The following is a 20,331-nucleotide window of genomic DNA, read 5'->3' as shown; positions in this document are numbered from 1 at the left end:
CGTGTCCATGTCGTCTCCTGCAGCACTGATTTACACCAATCCTGCGGCATCTAGAGAAGAACATAACTGATTTTAAAATATTCTTGAATTTCAGATTTCTGCCATTTTCTTCATATCATAAAAATTATGAGAAGTATGAGCCATCGCTTTGTAAGTCAGGCAAATATGGCCAAGAAGCTTATGGAACTAAATACTTCAGAGAAGTATATCCTGAGAAGTGGATAGCAGACAAGGTAAGTCACTGCGAAAATCAAGGATTTATTTACTTTTTTAGATTGCTATTTTATTAGAATGAAGTGAATTTCAGTATGATCCAGTGATCATACGATCCAATGGGATTATTTCTAGCATGTTATAAAATCACGTTGTTAGAGCTGTGAAAAGATGTGAGATTTCCTTGACTCTCTGGTAAATTCAGTTTGAGGAAATTCAACACCTGTTGATCCTACAAGATCAGGACTAAGACCCTGATTAAGTAAAGCTTCAGTTTTATGCATTTTGCTAAGTTTCCTTCTGTTTGTATTGCCTTTTCTGATTTAAGAGAGATTGTATATTTACTCTTACACATTAAGATAAACCTTCAGGAAATTATAGCAAAACCTGATTAAAACAAAACAATATTTTACTGCTTACATTCTTTGGAAAATCTTAAAACTAGTGAATAGCTGTTTTTCTTATTTTAAGAAGACCTCATTAAATTGCCTGCTTTCTCAGGAGCATCTCATATGTGTCTGGTTTTGTAGTGCTGCAAGAGATAATTTTTCTCAGAACATGAGTTTGTGTAGGTTTTGCATGTATATCTATTTGTATTAGGTACCTTAATCACTTTACAATTTCTGAGTACAAAAAGGATAATGGACTTCGGCTCTGTGCTGCACTCTCTAGCAATATAGTTAGGGGACCAGAGCATCTTTTGTAGGAGGAGAGACTGAGACAGCTGAAATCTTCAGTCTGGAGAAGAGAAGGCACAGGGGAGATCTCATTAAAGTGCATGAGCAGCTGATAAGAGCAAAGGAAAAACAGGACCCCAAACTTCTCTCAGACTCCATAGTGTCCGGTGACAGGATAAGCGTCAATGAACACAAGTTAAGTGCATGAAACTCCATCTGAACACAAGAAAACGCTTTTTTCTTTTTCTATTTCTGTGAGGGTGGCAGAGCACTGGCATAGTTTACACGAAGAGGTTGTAGAATCTTTATGTTTGGATATATCCACGGTCTAGGCAACCTGCTCTAGCTGAGTAGGGGGGCATGTAGAGAGTGACCTTAAGAGGTCTCTTCCTACCTAAACAATTCTGGGATTTTGTAAGATATGATAATTTATTTCCTTGAAAGCAATTTAACCTTTGTAAATATACAACAAGTTCTGAGGAATCTTAGTTTGAGAAGTAACATTTTTAAAGTATTTTTCCTCAAAACTTTAAGATTTAAAAATGAGCTCAGAGTAAAATTTTGGCATTTCCACGTGCATTAATTATATCTCCTTGCAAATAAAACATCAACGATCAAACAAAAATATCTGAATCTGTCTTTCAAAAGCAAGGAGTGGAAGACATGACTGGCTGAAGTCCCACAGGACAAGTATGATATATAAAAAGGACCAAAATGCCTTATTTCTGGTACTCGCCTTGTCCTGTAAAGACTAGGTTTTCTAGTTGTTAGCAATTCTTGCTCAGGCTCAGATGATGGTATCAAAAATTTAAAGATATTTATACTGTATATCATATCACACATATATAAACTATGGGCTTAGTTAACAAAACTCACTTTACTTGTGATCTTGGAGCAATATCAACCTAAATCTCTGGAGGTGAATAGCTGTATACATTAACCCAACATGACACAGAGCCTTCCAACCCCAATTCTAAATCAATATGAAGCTTCCATTAGGAGCCGCTTACCCCAGCAGAGAGATAAGAGGAGAAAAGGGCTATTTATGACATACCTACTGCTTTAATGGGTTATTATTATCAGGAAAAAACCCAATAAGACCCACAAAACCTCAAGCTCCTCATGGCAATTTAATGGAAAAAGGCCTATAGGCAGGTGTGAGGCCATACTTTCCTGACTGTTAAATTTGATAGAGCTCTGTGTCGCTTTCTTATTTCTAAACTCTATGAAAACTTTGAATATATCAATGCTATGAACAAAATTATCTGTTCGAATGAATCACAAGACCAAAGGGCATGTTAAAAAATACTAGAAACAAAATGGATTTTTGTTTAATAGTTTGTCAGCTGAACACAACCCTCCTTTGAGTTTACCACAAGGTTATATTTTTGTGGCTGCAACCTCTATTACAACCTGAATAGCTGATGATGCTGCCATGATCTCTATCCCGTTTCTGATAGTCTTATGCTAAGCAAGTTTCTTGTGTTGTTGCTGGTAAGACTGTGTAAGTTCTTCCAAGGTGTCAAGTCAGTGGTCAGTGGATCAGTGACCCATCTGAGCTGCTGAGGTATTATTTGATGTTAGTTGATACTAGCTAGCTTTTTTAATATTAAATACAAAAAGTTTCCTTGTGTGTGTGTGTGCATGAGCATGTCCTAGTTCTATTTTTCTGAGGTTTTCATGTGTTTATTACTATGCAATTTAATTCAAGTCACAAAAAGATTAGTATGTAAATTATATAATTACTTTCAAAGCAAAATGAACAACAATGAAAAATATTACCTTGTTACATTTCTTCTGGAAAATGAAAGGGTATTAGCATAGTCTTCCTCTAAACATAATAATTACCATATCTATGTGAGGAAAAGTTAGTAGTTCTTTTTTTTCATCTAGTTATAATCTGAAAAATTTTATCTCACTCCATTTACATTTCAAAGAAGTTTGAGTTAACGGAATAAGTGTTCTGTTCTAATTCTTCATGATAAATAAACAAGGAATGGAAATACTATAGCTTTAGTGAAACTGAATCTAGTTAGTTTACTCAGTGTATCAGTATAAAACATAAAAATGCTTACATATTTTATGTTTTACATTATCTATCTAAATACATTGGAATACCTTTGATAGAACTAATGTGAGAAGTTTCAATAAAAAAAATTTACCAGTCACTAAGAATTTAATCTATAATGATAGGTTCCAATGTAGACGGACAGTCAGGGGATCAAATACACTAACTAAAGTCTTTCAGCTGTCAAAACACTCACATATGTTCATATTTGCTGAGGCAGAAATGTCTTTAATCGGTATTGGAATTAGTTTGCATATGCATTTTAGAAAACTGACTTTAATGACAGCATTTAATGTTTTCTTGTTTGTAAAACTCAGGAAGTGATAGTTTAAGATGTTCCATTCTGATAGCTTCTTCCCTCTGATGCCTTATTATAGGTGAATTACAGTACGACTGAATCACAGTTTCATTATTTGCACAGGCATTTTGGCCCTAAACAGGATTTTATTATCTACAAAGCATAAAAATACCCAGTACTGCAAAGAATTAATTTAGAGAACCTAAGCATATTGCACAGAACATAAAGTTGACCTTTACCGTCTACAGCTTTTGGAATGGAGTGGGATGTGGAACACATCGTAGATTTAATGTGGCACAACGCTGTCTGCAGAAACTTGGGTGGGACTGTGACTGCCTGCCCATTGCACCCGATGATTGAATCTGCTGTCACCAGCATCCTGATAATAATGAACATTCAGCTTAACGACCGTGATTACGATTATCATAATTGATGTGCAAGTGCAGTGTGTGGGGATCATTACGGCTGAACTGTACAGCAGAGAAACATGCCTTAGTTATAGATAATTTTACTTTTATGCATTGATTGGGATAAAATATGCCTTTCAAGTTCAACAGGCCAGCTTGATGTAATTTTGGTAAGATTTCTACATGAACAAATTGATGTTTATGAGCTTCCTGCAAAACAGCCATTCTAGCTGTTTGTTTCGAATTGTTTAATTCAATTAATAATGGAAATAATAAAATAATTAGATGTTGTCTAGTGGAAATCACTTATAGAGTAATGCCAGTGTTAATCAAATATCAACTTCAAATAATTCTGATTATGGTGGCCTTGCCTGGGCTAGGAAAAATAGCACTTGTAGTTGACCACCGACACAATTCTACTTTTGGTGGAGCAGTAGGAGCAGGGCTGCGGTCAACACTACTTGCATTTTCACACTGTACTGTGAAGCCATTAGAGCAGGCAATAGTTGTTCCATATATAAATTATATCGCTTCCATCTTTGTCACCAGAGGCAGAGAATTACAGGCTCAGATTCAGCCAGTGTAGATAAAGGCACAATCAACAGCTTCAGTCGATTTTGTTGAACGGTGATTGCCTTCAACTGTGATTGCATGAAGTTGCAGAAGTATTTAATTGAATCATGACATACATAACAGATAAAAACAAGTATGAGTATATATTCCATGCCAGAATTTATATAAAGAATGTTACAATGTAAGTATAATGAAAAGTGCAGTTTCATTGCTTTACACTAGGCATAAATTTGGCTCTTTGTCCAAGAACTGACAGATTTTCAATCTGGGTTAATAGAGAAAACAGAAAAAAATTCTTGTAGAGGGGAAAGAGATTTTTTTTCTGTTTGAAAATTAGTTTTATCTCTGGTAGGGCCAACACATAAAACAGTCATGTCTAGTGGATGATGTCATTATGAAGCAGAATTTTTGATACGCTATTTGTGCTTTCCCATCCCTGACTATACCGAAATTTACTTAAATTGTACCTGAACTCCATTTTTCTAACCTTCCAGTGATTTGACTTGAGATCATAGGTATGACCTGTGTGAAGTTTTAAATGCTTTCTTGCTCAGACTGTGACTTCATTTTTATCAAAGGAATTTGCTTGTTCTCATTTTAATTAGGAAAAAAGATTATTCAAGAACATTTTCTAGTACAGTGTGATACTGGCTAATGAATGTGCATCTGAACTGTCAGCTTTGTTACCTTTTAAAACTTTAAAGGCCATATTTACCAGTGTGCTTTCTGACAGAAGTTACCAATGTACATGAGAAGTGCTGGCACGTATTTGGAATATCAGATTCCCAGTTCCCAATCCCACCTAAGTGTGTTTTCCTAGGCAATACAGGTCTTACATAATGTGGCAGCCAGAAGGGAATTATTAGATGGGCTGTAACAGTTTGCTTCTTCCAATCCTTGTTTCCTCATGAACCATGTCAGGGATAAGGGTTGTTGCCAAAGTGGGATGCACTCCAGTGATCCCTGGCCCACTACATGGCTCCTGTATGGTTATTACTGCTGGCATGACTTGATGTATCTATTCAGATGCTCCAAGTGGACCCTTAGTCTGAGTTATCAACTATCTGCTTCCAACAAAACACTGTTTTCTCTCACTTTTTTTTGCTATCTTGAGTCCTGCATGAAACCAGCTCGTTTAAATCCAAGGATCTTGTCCAACAACAATATATACTGTACTGTTCATGAAAGGTCTGTCTGTTCTACACTGTAACATACATTTTCTACTCTCAGAAGAACCACTTGGAGTCCAAATGCTGATGTATCTTTACATGAAAATCAACCTGAGTGATTCCCTGCCTCCGCACAGGTTGATTCCCTCAACAGCGTTATTCTTCAGAGCTGTGAGCTCCTTAGAGCTCAGGTGTTTGGCTACGTGATTAGATAGTACAGACAAAGAGCACTGTTGTCCAATTTAATATCACAGAACAACTGAATGAGAAGGTGGGCTCTGAAAATGGGTAACAAAAAGTATCTTAAAGTCACATTTGCAACTTCTACTTGTGATCTGTTTCTTTTTTCCTTTTCTTGGTAAATGTCATAATGTGCTGTTGAAAAGTAAAGGTATTAAGGAAAGCAGGAGTGTGCCATGTCCAAATAAGGGAACATCAGGCATTACCTACCATGCACAGAACTAGACTGAAGTATCTCTTATAATAAGATGCACCCATTTAATTTTCCAGGAAAGCAAATGACAATTCCAGCTTCTGACAGTTTACATAATGATCTTTCCAGGTTCCTTATGACTGTGTCTTATTTACAGAATTACATTTTGTTATGAAGAACACTTTCAGTGCTCCCACTGGAAAGGTTCTTGATCTGTAGATTGTTTCCTTTGAGAAAATCCTTAAGGTCACCACTGTTCGGTTGCTCTTGAAAAATGCTATGCTTGATATACAATTATTAATTATTATTAACCCTCACTGGGCTTTCAAATCATTTTCTTGGCCATAGAAGATGGTAAACACTGTGAAGAAAATTAAAACATGCAAAATGTACCCTTGTCTAATGTTCAACTAAATGCAGAAAAGATTCTGTGGGTAATTGGAAGGCTGAAAAGATTTTTAGTGGTTATTGATGAGTCACAGGGTCTGATTTTGAAGTAATGCTACAAAGTAGTGTCTGAGAAGAGTCAAACCATTTAATTATTTGCATAAGAAGAGATACTGTCACCACTAGTCTAATCAAATCCATTCTAGTGGTTATTTGTAAGGGTTTGTGGGCAACTAGTTGAATATTTTATAAAACCTGATTTTCAGTTCTGTAATTTCTCAGCGGGAAAATGCAGTCCCTTGATGATGATCCAAGGCTTTGAAGAATAAATTGATTTGAAAGAGAAAATTAGATGGCACTTATTATACTAACTCACAATCCTCTGTCATTTGTCTGTTGTATGATAAATGTCTTGCTTTGCCCACCTTCCTCATTTAATAACATAACTTGCATCTTAGTGGTATAAAAGAAAACCTTGCTTTTTTAGTAGGAGTTAGCTTTAACCAATGTTTCTGTGAGTGAGATGTACGTATGTTTAAGCTTTCTAAATAATTCCCATTGTACACATTGTTTAAACATTTTAAACCCACTTATTTAATCAGAAACACTTTAGAAATAGAGTCTCTTGCCCAATTCCTTCAATACGTGCTTAGTGTAGATTACAGCAACCTGTGGCACAGCTTTAAATTGCAAAAAAAAATTAATTTAGTCTAGAAATAGTAGATACTGGAGTTACACCTAATTAGTTTATCTTGGTTTTAGGCGTTGACTATTTGGATATGATTTTGTTGGAATTCAAAATCCATACAATAAACTGGGAAATCCATGGCCTTGCCTTTTCACCACAGTTTTGGATAGGCTGTTCAGTATTCTTGAAATTAAGTAATTTTTTTTATATGTATGTCAAAACATAATGTATTTCAACTCAATTCAGTTTTCTGCAATATTGAATAAAAAAGGCTATATTTTGAAATCACTTAAAATTCTTTATGGAACTTATCTGCAAAAGCAAGCTACTTATTATTTTATAACACTCACTGAGACCTTGTTTGTGCTTGTTAAATAGAGTTGAAATAAAGTAACCGAAAGCTTTTCACAATCCTCTGAGAATTACGTGGACCATATAACTTTTGAAAACTGCAGGTTTGACAACTGGTCCTCAGCCCTAACATAATTGAGATATATGCATGGAGCTGGGCTAATTGGCATCAGATGAGGATCTGGCCCATAATGAATATAATGCATATGCAAGTACATGCCATTCAGACAGAATGTTCTAGGAAAAATGGTGTTAGCTATTTTCTCAGAAAAATAGACTTTTAATCTCATCTTTAAATGTACGTTGCTGGTGAGTTTGCAAAATTGAGGTCTAAGATCAGAGATACATATTTTGATGACTCTCTTGCAACAGGTTCACTTAGGACTATAGATTGTGGCATCTTGAAATGATGTCTGAATTAGAGATTTTGCCACACTGACTCATTATGATTGTATAGTTTTATAATTTAAATGCTTATAACACCTGTCGGTGTTCTAAGATGTTATGCCAGGTATGAGCCCAAGTTGAAAGAAAGGCTATGAGTTTGTGGGTTTTTTGTTTGTTTTGATGCTCTCTCCAGAGAGCAAAAGTACATTAAATTCGGAGCAGTAGGACTTCAGTGCAGAAAAATGGATTTTAGAGTAACCTACATTCCTTGAACAGGAAAAACCACAGTAAAAGCTTTGTGCAGTTATGTTAGAATGAATGAAACATGGAAAGTAGTGTGGACTGCTTGTTGTCTTAATTGTTTGATGTAAGTTTCTACTGCTTCTTTCTTCAAAATTTATATTTTTTTATCAATTCTGGACTCATATGCCCCATTTTAAATCATGCTATGACATTCACTTTGGAGTATACTTCAGTGTTTATTTGTTTAATGCAGTGAAGAGCTGGTTTCAACATGCCCTTTAAAAACTCAGGTTAAAAGGATGTTCCACCATGATAAACTACATTATTTCTTCTCTTACAGTTTTTGTTGGTCTCAGCATAATGCTTGTAGGGAAAGTGAAAGGCATATCCACAAAAGGAGTCCTTTTATGGCTAGGTGATTTGCCATGTGTTAATGTTCTAGAATGAAAGTTATGGGATTATTCAGGACTAACCTTTGCACTTCAGATTCAAGCTTCACTTCCATATAAATAACCTTACAAACTTTGGTGAGTTAATGTATAGAGCGCTAACTCACCAAACAGGCATTATCACACCTGACGTAGAGGGGTAGGGTGCAAAGACGGAAGCACACAGTACCAGTTTCACGATTGTATTGGTTTTGTTTCTCACAATGAGAGTATTTGAGAAGGAATTTATATTTTGACTGAGATAATAGGAACTAATAATATTCCCAGTTTGTAGATTTGAGACATGTCAGGATTTCTCACCTGTAGTCATGTGAAGAAATGGCAGCATATATGATAAGTGCTTATCATTACCAACCAAACACCCTCCTCTTTTAAAGAGTAACTTGTTACGTATGAGAGCCTCAAACTTGGGGGGGGGGGGGGGGGGGGGGAGGAAAAAGAGAAACAATAAAAACGTTGCATATTAACAGACTTTGTGCAGTAATGCAAAGCTGCTTGATTGAGCAGTGTAGTGTCAACCATGTCTTTCTTCTAATGCTAAAAGTAATGCACATAGACAGAGTGACAATCAGAGTACAGCCTCCCATCAGCTGTAATTAATCTTTTAGTTAACAGAGACTAGAAAAGCTTCTCATCAGCCTCTTCTGAAGTCTGAGGCACCCTGTTTTTTGATGTTTGCATTCTGAGTAAAATTGTCCCCACCAGTTCTAACAAATTGAAACACCAGGCTAATTATGGCAGCTAATGAAGTGTGTGGAATGGTCACAGCTTGTCGTGAAACTGTTCCTTCAGCTCAGATTAGAGTTTCATCAATCACTTTTTTAAACTGATCCAGAATTGCTTCTGCCCAGTGCTTGGCATTTTTAATGCTGTTTCTGTAATTGGTTTTTTCCCCAAAGCTTAGGCTATTTTTTGAAATATTACATTCTCAGGACAGGACTTAAAAACTCCAGTTTATAAAAAAACATTTCATTATTGCCTCTATCATCTGATCAAGTGCTAGAAAGCTAATAAAAGAAGCAGAAATATAAAATTTGATATATTGCTTTTAATCCAGCTAAAGGTAGCAATAAAACATATACACATATATGTATATGAATCATTATTACTGTGGCCTGGATGTACAGTGCAATCTCATGAGACATGGTTTGTGAGCTGGATGGTTCAAATCCCACTGAAGGATCTAAATGAAATGAATGACTTCGTCTTAGCTTATTTCTTAGTGGATTGGGGTCCTCCATATATCACTCAAAGAGTTTGGCATGATTTGTTGTTTTTGCAGGTGCACAAGCCTTTGGCAAAAGGAAGACCAAAATGTGTTGCTATTTAAAGAATTTCCACACTTTAGTTCAAATTTGAAGTCCTCAGAGAAGTATGGGAAACTTTACAGTATAACTTAAATTGTTACAACACTGTCAATGAATAAATTAGCATATAAAACATTGTAAAAATTCCCAGTTCCTCTTCATTTATAAGATATAATCATACTCAGCTATACATTGAAAGTTCTGTATAGACATTAAAGGCATAAATGTTAAAGTCTCAGGCTAAATTCTTTCTTCAACATGGCCAGTGGAGTGTTGAATTTAGTTCAGAAGATATCCAGCTGAGAAATGGAATAAACTTTTGTTTACACACTAACATGGAATATCACTGCACAAATTGTTGCATTTAGTATATACATAACATATATTCATATCAGAACCAATGCAGCATGGTTTTAGTTTTTTAATTGCTCAGCAATCTATTTTTAAAATTTCTGCTAATAAGTGTAATCCATATCATTTTCCTGAACAGTGTTGAATCTGTAACAATGTTTGGCTATAAATATGGGCCGTTCTTCTCCCCAAAGCTTCTAATCAGTAAGTTTGTCAGAAATAACGTCATGCCAATGCCAAACAAATCTGTGGCACCTGAGTGAAAATCACTGTAGCTGATGCTATTCCTGAACTGTATCAAAGAACTGGTGGATTTACACAGAAGAAAAAGTGCCACTGAAAACATGACACAGAAAGAAGATACATTATCATATATGAGTAAACAGGCAGAAAAATAACAATAGGTATTAGTCTAAAAGCTTTTGTTCCCATTTTATTGATCAATGAGAGCATTTGTGGACACTGGATGGGAGATGAGTAGTTTCTCTAGTGTTTGCCAATCTGCAAAGTAAGCTGCCTGCAAAATGAGAAAATATTTGATCATTTCTGTCTCTTCTGAAGGCAGCTAGTATTTCTGGAAAAGGAAAGGTGGTTTTCTCTTTAGCTTTCTTCAGTGCTAGGACACATTGCTGACTCATGTTTAGCCAGTTGCCCACAAGGATCACCAGGTCCTCTTCTGCAGAGTTGCTGTCCAGCCTGTCAGCCTCCAGCCTGCTTTACTCTGGGGTGAGTCTGTGCCAGGCGCATTTGTCCATCCTTTGTTTTGTAAAGTTCTGTCAGGCCATTCCTTCAGCCTGTCTGCATCGTCCTGAGTGACAGCCCTCAAGTGTCTCCGTGGTACCCATTACTTTGGTGTAATCCAGGAACCTGAGCAGAGTGCATTCCTTCTCCACCTCCAGGTCACTGAGGAAGATAGTAAGATAGGCCCCAAGACAGCACCTGAGGAAATACATTGGTCCCCAGGTTCCAGCTGAGGGGAAGCCATTCATTGCCAGCCTTTGAACCTCAGACTCCAGGCAGCTATTACATATATTAGTCTGTACATCTAGACTATAATTTACCAGCTTGGTTAAAATGATTCTCTGGGAGATTGTGTTGAAAGCCTTGTGAAAGCTCAGTCAGACAGCATCATCCACTGTTCTCCTTTGATCTGCATATCTAGTAATTTCATCACAGAAAACAATCAAGGTAGAAAGTGTCATCCAGAACCATGTGAAACCAGATGAAATCTGACTGGAGTTCTGGTTTTACTGCATATCAGAAGCCAAAAGAGATAAAAAAATATTTTCACTTGAGGATTTCAACTCAGAATTTTTCCTCCTTAACTCCTGGTGGGATGATTTTGGCAAGTTAGAGAGTTGCAACTTGATCTTGGCAAGTTAAACATTTTCTGGCTTTAGTCTAGCAGGTTAAAAGTGGTTCTGAGTTTGTCTTGGCAGTGAGCACTTGGTGCTGGCTTATTTTCAGCTGGAAAGAGAATGTGGTATTTGAACAGATTAGACAATGAAGGGGGCAGCTTACAAATGGCCTAAGTCAAGATGTTTATCCCTAAGTGCAGTAGTTTTTCATGCAGTAGTTGCTAGCAGAGTGTGTGTGATGGACAGGAGAAGAAGCTGGTTTAAAAATACAAGTACTGTCGTAAAAATATGTCCTTTACTTTTTTTCATCAGATGCTTTTACAGTCCGTGGGTTTTTTGTACACAGGAGTATAGTGTTAGACTCCACCTCAAATTTAATAACATCTTTAAAGGGTTATATATTTCTCATTAGAGTGTTTTCATTCTTGACAATATTATTTATATATCTTAAATAGATTAAGATGAACCTGTACTCCCATCTTCAAAAATATGTTGTTAAAATACACTGTAAGAGGTAGACATTTGCATGACAATAGCAAATAAACACCTCTTGGGATTCTGAATACTTACTGAACTATTTCAACTACACATTTGTTTTCTAGCCCAGATTCAGTAAAGTTCAAGGGTATCCAAGTATGAAATAGCTTCCAGAGAAATTCACATTGGTTTCTTAATTTAATTTATTTGTAAAAAAAGGCTACGTAGTTGAAAAAATAGAGTATTATCTTTGGCAATTTTGGTTCATATACAGACATTCAGAATAGAATTTGGGTGATGTTGTTTCATAACATTGCCTAAAGTGTGGTACAGCATGCACTGTAACTCTGTGCAGCAGACTATACTTGTAATATTGATACTGACTCTGAACAAGTCTGAAAGTACCTGAAAAGTGTCTACAACAAGGTGACATAATCTTCTTCCACAGATTAGCTTTATACACATAAAGAAATTCATTAACTTGGCAGTTATTCATAAGGGAGAATATATTTCTTTCTAAAGCATTGTAAAGCTAGTCCATGTTTGTGAGGAAGGATCAGACAGTGCCTTGGCTTGCAGATCATTAATAAATGGAGCAAATGAACATAGAGGGTACAGCTGGGAATTCCACCCTCCCTTCCCCTTGGGCAACCACAATGACTGTAGGCTACTAAGTAAATGTAACAAATGCCAATTTGGACCACAAATCTTCATTGGTGGTTATATTACACATGACAAAATGGACAGCCTCTTTTCAGATCCCAGGTTAATTTTGCAGATGCAATACTTACAGGAGAAAGTAATTTACTGGACTAGATCCTTTCCTTTTTTCCTTTTGCCCTTCCTTGCACAAAACTTTCATCGAAGCCCAGAGATAATTTGCCTTTGCTTGTGACAAAGGACAGTAAGAATTGACATATTTGTAATCCTTAATGAACATGGCTATCCCAGAATATCTTACTCATTTAGGAATAGCTGTGCTTTCCTTGTACAGTGGCTCAAACTATTTCATTCTGAAGTGCACCATTATTTTCTGTCATGTCATAGCTTAACTTGTGAAGCTGTGAAAGGGGATACGCTTTTCTTCTTCGTCCAAACTCCTTCTAACCATGCAGGAGCTAAAACAGGCGCTTTTCAAGCCTAGAACATATCCTCTCCTACCTTGCACAGATGAGGACAAGAAGTTTTCGAGGTTGATTTTTGTCAAATTGCTCCAAATATCTCCAAAGCACAGATTAGCACAATTTAGCTTCTGAGCTATGAAAGGAAATTTCAGTGAGCACAGATAGCAGAGTAGCAGGACATTTCCTTCTCCAAATGCTCTAGAAAGGAAGAAAGGAAGGGAGCTATAATTTCCATGTTAGGCTGTCCCAGGGGAACACACGTGGCTCTGCTCCTCATATTTGACACATCACAGAGAAAGTATCTAAACCTATATGATTATCCAAGTCAGTGGTTTTTCAAACTCATGAGCCATCATTAGAAATCTTTCATAATTTCAAGCAAGCACTGTTTGAGTTTGGCTTCCTTATTTTTAATTCATAAAAGATAAAACATGTAAGAGTCAGTGACAGTTATAAATATCCTTGAAAAATTAAGTGTGAAATTAATGAAATATTTGTTACATAAATTAAATAGCAATTAATGTTTTTCTCTTTCTGTTTGGAAGATAGGATAATAAAATAGTGTTGTTAAATTTCCTACTGTGAACATAATTTCCTGATTCTTTTTTACAACACATTATCATATTGTCAATAAAAGGCTAAAACTAACAAATAGAAAAAAAAACTTGCCTGATGTAAGCATAACACAGAAGGTTATAAAGTTGCCTTTTATGATTGCTATACAATATCATTTTATTTTAAGATCTAATAGCGAGTTGATTCAAAGGGTAAGACTTACAAAGTCATTAAAGCAAGTAGAAAATTGCCTTCTACCATAGTCACCCAGTCTTTTTAAATCAAAGAGTTTTATTGTTGGTGGTGATGTTTGCATTTGCAGGAGGTAATTAGGGAATGCGTTAGACATCACACTCAGAGCCCTCAAGCTGGTCAACAAGACCCATAAACTTCACTTGAAAAAAGAAAAGTCAGTTTAGAAGGCAAATTGCAGAGAACAGGGGGAAACAGGATCATAACATTTTGAGTCAGTTTGACCTCTACTGTGTTTATTCACAATATGGAGAAGCTCATAAAATATCCTGTGCTTCCATGAAAACTTTATTGCTTCTACCAGAAAGAATAAAATGTAGAGGTTTTCAAATTGGTAACAGTAGTAGACAGTGGAAGGAGGAGGTAGATGTTGGTTCCTCCTCCTCCTCCTCTGCATTGTGTTGGTAAGCTGAATAGGGAAAGGTGCAATTCTACCCCCTTCATCACATCAGTGGTCACTTGGCAGCTATGGGGCAGGGAATTCTGATTAGGCACAACTTTCCCTGAGAGTCGATACCTCTGTGCTGCCACAATGAGATCCAGTCCCCAAGGCATGATCCAGGCTTTTGTTATTATCTCTTATTTGAAGGGGCTGGTTGACCCAATTGGTTAACACATTAGCTTTTCAATTTTATAGCCTTAAGTCATGGAAGACCTCTTCCTAGATTTTGGGTTTTTTCTCCACGGCGGAAAGTAAAATTGGCAGTCTGTGCCCACCAGCCACAAAAACAGAGTTATGCCAAACAACTGTGTCCTGAACTTTATGGCTAATTAGCTGTTGAAGCTGTGCCCAAGAAATAGCTTCTCTTGCCCATGGGAAGAAGTGTGAAGCCGTTATTAATGTCCCAGCTCTTAGTAAGTCTTATGAGCAGTGCTGCTTAAAGAGACTAAATGTACAACAGGGAATTAAAAATTATAGTACCCCTTTCACAGACTGAAATATTGTAAACTTGTTACACTGGGGCCAGGATTGGTGTCAATGTACTTTGTGTGAAAAGTGCAATAGAAGCATTAGTATTTGACAGCCCTGGTTGAAATAAGTGAAATTAATGGAGCTCTTTTCATATACGACAAGGCCATGGCACCCCTTTCATGCTGCTTACAGACAGAGAAAAGTCAATACTTTTTTATTACTTGATGCTGACCTACATTTTGCACTACAAGTGCCAGGCCCACTAATTGGTTTCAGTTGTGAGAAAAGTTTGCCCCAAAGAAACACTGGAGCAGATAAATCAATCTTTTTTAGGGTAGCTTAGTGGGTTTTGAGCACTTGAAATGACATTTGTGTTGAATTGACAGAATGGGTTGTTACACTCATTTTGTCGTGTCAGAAGGCCCTGTACTAGTTGGAAGTATTGTTAACCAGTATTGATAAATTTGCTGAGAATAAAAGTTAGCTGGATCAACATTTTACTTGTCTAACAGCTTGCTGGTTTCTGGTTTGCTTTCTTGTTAGAGACCTCAGTGGCTATTAACAGGTCAGGAGCCTTACTATGACAGCTCAATTTAAAACTTTAATTTTGCTATTACAAGCATTAGGATCATAGGAAACACTTAAATATGATCACTTAGTGTTAAACAGGTGGGGTTGTGGATTTGAGCTGTGCTGTTACGCTTGGAAGTACTGCCTGGTTTCCAAAGGAGTTCTGCAAATGGGATGTCTCCTGGCTTTGTGGGAAAGCAGGATTGCTCAGTGGCTTACCCTGCACTAAGAACACACCTGCTGCAGGGACATTTGTGCAGAATTTCCCATTGCATCCTCTAAGGTCTTGGTGTGTATCTATGGATATTGGTTTCAAAGTATTGTTTCCTGGTTTTACTACTCAGTAGCATGAAGATAGAATTATGATTCCAGCAGCTGTGCTCATTTTTCAGTTATTCCTTCTGCCATTAATTCCTAAGAGAAATTACATTCAGAATAGGTGTTCTATAAAGAGAAGAACAGAAGAGGCCTAATGTCTCTATAAGAGCAACATATACAATTCTAGCACTACAAAAGAGTTTTTCTGAGCTGCAAACTTTTAATGGATTGGTTTATCTTTTACACAGCACAAGGTGCCATGGTTGACGTAATGCACTGTCTTTAGTATTTTTTGATTGACTCAGGAGAGGACTCGCTGCTCTGAATATCTGCTATTGATGGAATGTCTTACATTTCAGAGAATACTTTTCATTATACAGTTTATATTTTAAACTTCTCCACATGTTGCTTCTACTAACCCATGAAGGAAATCTATATTGGAAGAACCTGACACAAATTTATTCTCAATTCATGCAACCGAATCTCTACTTACTCAGCAAACTGAAGTTTTGTCATTACAGAGAAAGGAAAGATTATTCTATCCTGTAAATCAGATAATGTGAGTTTATTGTATGCTTATTGTTCCAATGTTATCACATGCTTAACAGTTTCATAATTATTATGAAACTGTTCATAATAAAGACTTGAGAGATTTTATACATGAAATTACCCTGAAGTGTGTATGCAGGAGCTGAGAATAAATGGTAATAATAGTGCTCTCTGGTCTTAAAATCTGAGAGTAGATATGCTACTGCTGTTTCTCTGTTCTTGCTTTGGTCTGAGGCAGCTGACTTTCTACTTCATTAAATTTCCAAGAAGATACTCAATTGTAATTCCTATCTCATTTCAAACTGCATTTTTATGTAACGGGATATTGTACAGTACTCTCAAAACTGCTTGGAAAGAAACACTGTTAGTACAAATTTTTTTCTAGAATATCACAGTAGTCATTTTCAAAGGCCTCCAAACCAATGTGAAGGTCTACACGGTCTTGTTCATTTGCCAGCGTTTGTACGTGATCTGTATTTATGTAAGTCTGCATAGTCAGATGAAAAATGTCTTTGAAATTTGCTTTAATAACATTCCAAATATAGACTGTGTAACCATTTGGCAAGTCCAATCTATGGCATCAGAGTGCTGATTGAGACAAATCTTTGGTGGCTTTATGCCACCTTTTTTGACGCCATTGTTTTGAACTGATGAGCTCACAAGCTCAGGTAGTCAAATATATTGAAAGGGCCCATAGGTCTTCTTAATCTCTGTCAGTTGAACCTGAGTCACTTACAATTTACTAGAGTGAAAGGAGTCAAAGCTGGACAAGTTTTAAAAGGAAGTGTTATGTTAACTTTGTTTGGGAATTTCAAAGTATGTCTCAGTACTGAGAATTACAGGTCTCTGATGCTGAGAATTATATGGCATGATTTTGGAATGCTTTGTGGAAAAATTCCATAAAACTCAGCTCCATGCTCCTGTAGTCCTGAGAGTGCAAAACTACAGGGTCAAGCACACCAGTATGTGTGAATTCATATTTGTAAGTCTATTCATTCTAGCTACCAACAGAGAGGAACTGATGGTGAAAATCATTTTGAAGAAGCCTGTTTTTCCTCACTCACAACTTATGTTCTTCAAAAGGATTATTTACATAACTTCATAACTTCCATGCTATGTAGCAAGCCGCTAAAATTCAAGATGATTCCTATCAGAATCAATGAGCGATGCGTCACTGTGCTTCCCTGCATGTTTTAAGTGGTCATTTCTCCATCACATTAGATGGATCTGAGAACCTAGCTTCCAATTCCTTTCCCTTTATGCTGTGAGGTAGATATTTCAAGGCCACATGGTGTTTTCAGGCCTTACTTTATCTCTCTGTTGAAATTTGATTAAAATCTTTATCTTCAAATACAGAAAAAATAGAACCAAATCTGTTTCCCAAAAATATATTTGTATCTTATATGCATGCTATGCAACTTTTACCTAGTATGCATTCTAAACTTCTTTAATTAATGTAACTCTAAAGCCAGCATGCTTTTATTTATCCATCAGACTCTGTAATGTTTCCTGAAAGTGGTCAAACATAACTGCTGTCGTCATAATCAGAGCCAGTTGTTTAAATGCTCAGTTGTGAGTATCTAGTGGAATAGTTTTAAATAACAAGATAAACAGTACAGCTGCCAAACCAAAGTAATCTTACACTGAGGGGGTGTGTGGCACAAAAAAAATTCCTCTTTGTCATTTTGATTTGAGTTTGAAGCTGGACCTGGGCTTAGTTCCAGCTCAAAAACACTGTTCACTTCAAAGGCTCCTAAATCGTCCCAAGGAGCTAATTTTGGCAGCCAATTGTTTTTGTTTGGCCAGGAATCCTAATAGCAAAAGCCGTCTGCTCCAGCAAATGAAGATCTCTGTAATGCTCAGCCTTCCCATTCCAGATTTTATCCTGACACGGAGGCTGCACAGGTTTCACTGGTTTCCCTGTCCCTCCCAAAGTTCACCACTTGTTAAACTCTTCATGATTTGTTAAGCTGTATATAACTGTCCTACATGTTCATTAATAAGATACTTTCTGTTTAAAAATAATGGTTACCATATACTGCTCTGAATTACTGTGTAATCCTAAATTATTGCTGGATGATCTGCTTGCTTTCTCAGCAACTAGAGCTGGTTTGTTGATTTTTCCATTCCCATGAACAGAATTAGTCTGATTAATTTACTGAATTAAATATAACTAGCTAGGAAACCATTTGCAGTTTTGTTGGAGATACTATAATACTTATTAAAATAATTATATGGACAACTTTTCCTATGGTAACAAGGTGCTTGTGATGCTGAACAGACACTGAAAATTAGAATGTTGTGTCATTCTAAAAGTTTAATATGAAAATATGCAAGTAGGCTGTTTGTGTTGAATAAGAAATTGGCCAGTAGAAGGCATAGAGAAACATTAAAAAGTAAATCTTGTGAATGATTTAGGAATGAGATAAGACTCACTTTCACACCACGCATGGATTATTTAATTTTGGATGTACGCCTACCTCGCAATTTTAAGATTTATGCACCATAATTTTGGAAGAATCATAGTAAACAATTTTAAGTATGAAATGTAAGAAATTATATGGTCTCAGTCTGGCAACCTGCAATACAGATGAAATTCAGGTGAGCCCAGTCAGTGTTTGCGTGAAGCTTACTAGAAGTTAGAGGTGTTCTGTTGATAGAGATACAACTGAACTGTGGTCAGTGAAGTAGCTAAATCCAAATTGTCCAGGGAATGATAACTCTGTTTCATGTCATTAAAAAAAAAAAAATTCTTTTTTAAAGAGAAAATGAAACCTTTCAAACTGGGAAATGTGTTGAAAAGATAAAACTTTTTGCTTTCCTTCACTCATGGCCTCAGATATTCCATGAAGACATTTGAATTTCATCCACTTTCACAGAGCTACTTGTTGGCAATAGAAAACAGTACAAAGTATTCAGACCAACTTCTTAAAAATGAATCATCAGATCCTAGAAAGCTGAGAGTTCTTCTGTGGCACGTTACTCTCTAAAAGTAAAAACCATTTTAATGCACACTAGGTATTTTCTATTGTTATACTATCCTCAGGACTTCAGGTTCAAAAGAAAATAATTTTATTAAGAAGGTTTTAAAATCGTGATCTTTAATACCATGGACTTGCTAATTATTTACCATGAGTATTTGCTAGTGAGTAGACACATCAAAATATGGTTTAGAACACTTAGTTTGTTTTACTTTCTTGTTTGTTGGCTGAATTGACATTGTACTCTTGAGGCACGTTTACCTGGAAAAAAAAAATCAGGAATCACCCTGCTTCTCCTAATCATTTTGTGGCCATTAGTACTTATTTAATATGCATTAATTTTTTAAAACCATTTTTATGGGCTGTTTTAATATCTATATTTCAATGTTGACCAGGGTAAAAAAGTTAAAATATAGCAAGGCTATTGTCCTTTCTTTAACTTGCCTGGTTTTCAGGGAGGAGAATAAACTTCTTTATATCATGATTTGCCAAAGACTCTAAAAATGTAGTTTCTAAAGCAGGAAATTTTTGCAGTTCTTATAGTTGCTGAGAGTTTGAAATACATATTTCCTTTCAATTAAATCCATTATTTTGCTCCTCTTCAAGGTAATATTCCTATAATATAAAAATGTATATTTAATATTCATTATTTTGCATAATTTACAGTCTATTTTATATAATGAAATGTAACTAGAAGACAATATTTAGAACTCTAAAATACCTAAAAAAAAAATAAAAAAATAAAAAAATAAACAAGCAAACCCATTTAAGCCTAACTTTTTTTTTTGTCTCTCTTTTCTTTAGGACTTTGAAACACTGTTTCCATCGATTGTTCTCTTTGAAAAGTTTGGAAAAATTTACTCCAGCACTGGGCAAATAGTGTAATTGTTCTGGAAACCACAAACAGTAAGAGACATAAAAAGTAGTCAATAAATGTATTTCAGCAAATACACAGCAGCATGTTGACTCAATGTCCCATAAAATACTCTCTTTTTTTTGTATTTGAAGTAATTTTAATTGATTTTGCTTGAACTTTAGGCAATATGGCTTCCAAGATTTATCAAAAATTAATTAATTGAAAAAAGTATTATCTCAAGGAAGTTATTTCTAAAAATGCTGTATTTTATTTAGTATAAATATCATACAAAACCAGAGACATCAAGTAAAATACTCAGAATGACATCTATTTATTACACATTTGTAAGTGAGGTTAACACTAAAAAAGGAAGAAAG

General features: G+C 35.9%; 1 protein-coding gene across 5 annotated transcripts in view; it reads left to right on the top strand.

Moving 5' to 3' along the window:
- The window catches only part of SPATA17 (spermatogenesis associated 17), an 85,782-nt gene extending 65,685 nt beyond the window's left edge, over positions 1-20,097 (top strand). For 2 of the 5 annotated variants that reach the window (XM_066180392.1, XM_066180389.1), the window contains 2 exons: positions 95-233; positions 19,903-20,097. In XM_066180392.1, the coding sequence (XP_066036489.1) occupies positions 95-233; positions 19,903-19,983 (220 nt within the window). In that variant the 3' untranslated portion in view covers positions 19,984-20,097. Of the gene's footprint in view, positions 1-94; positions 234-813; positions 842-3,504; positions 7,278-9,625; positions 9,745-19,902 lie in introns of those variants that run through there. The other 3 variants (XM_066180390.1, XM_066180391.1, XM_066180393.1) reach the window with 3 other exon arrangements.
- The last annotated feature ends 234 nt before the right edge of the window (positions 20,098-20,331 follow it).

The sequence above is a fragment of the Chamaea fasciata genome, unplaced genomic scaffold (genome assembly GCF_029207755.1).
Source record: "Chamaea fasciata isolate MVZ Bird 193981 ecotype frontalis unplaced genomic scaffold, bChaFas1.0.hap1 SCAF_3, whole genome shotgun sequence".
NCBI lineage: Eukaryota > Metazoa > Chordata > Aves > Passeriformes > Sylviidae > Chamaea > Chamaea fasciata.
The sequence above is the reverse complement of the archived record's forward strand: the minus strand, read 5'-3'. Positions and strand labels throughout refer to the sequence as shown.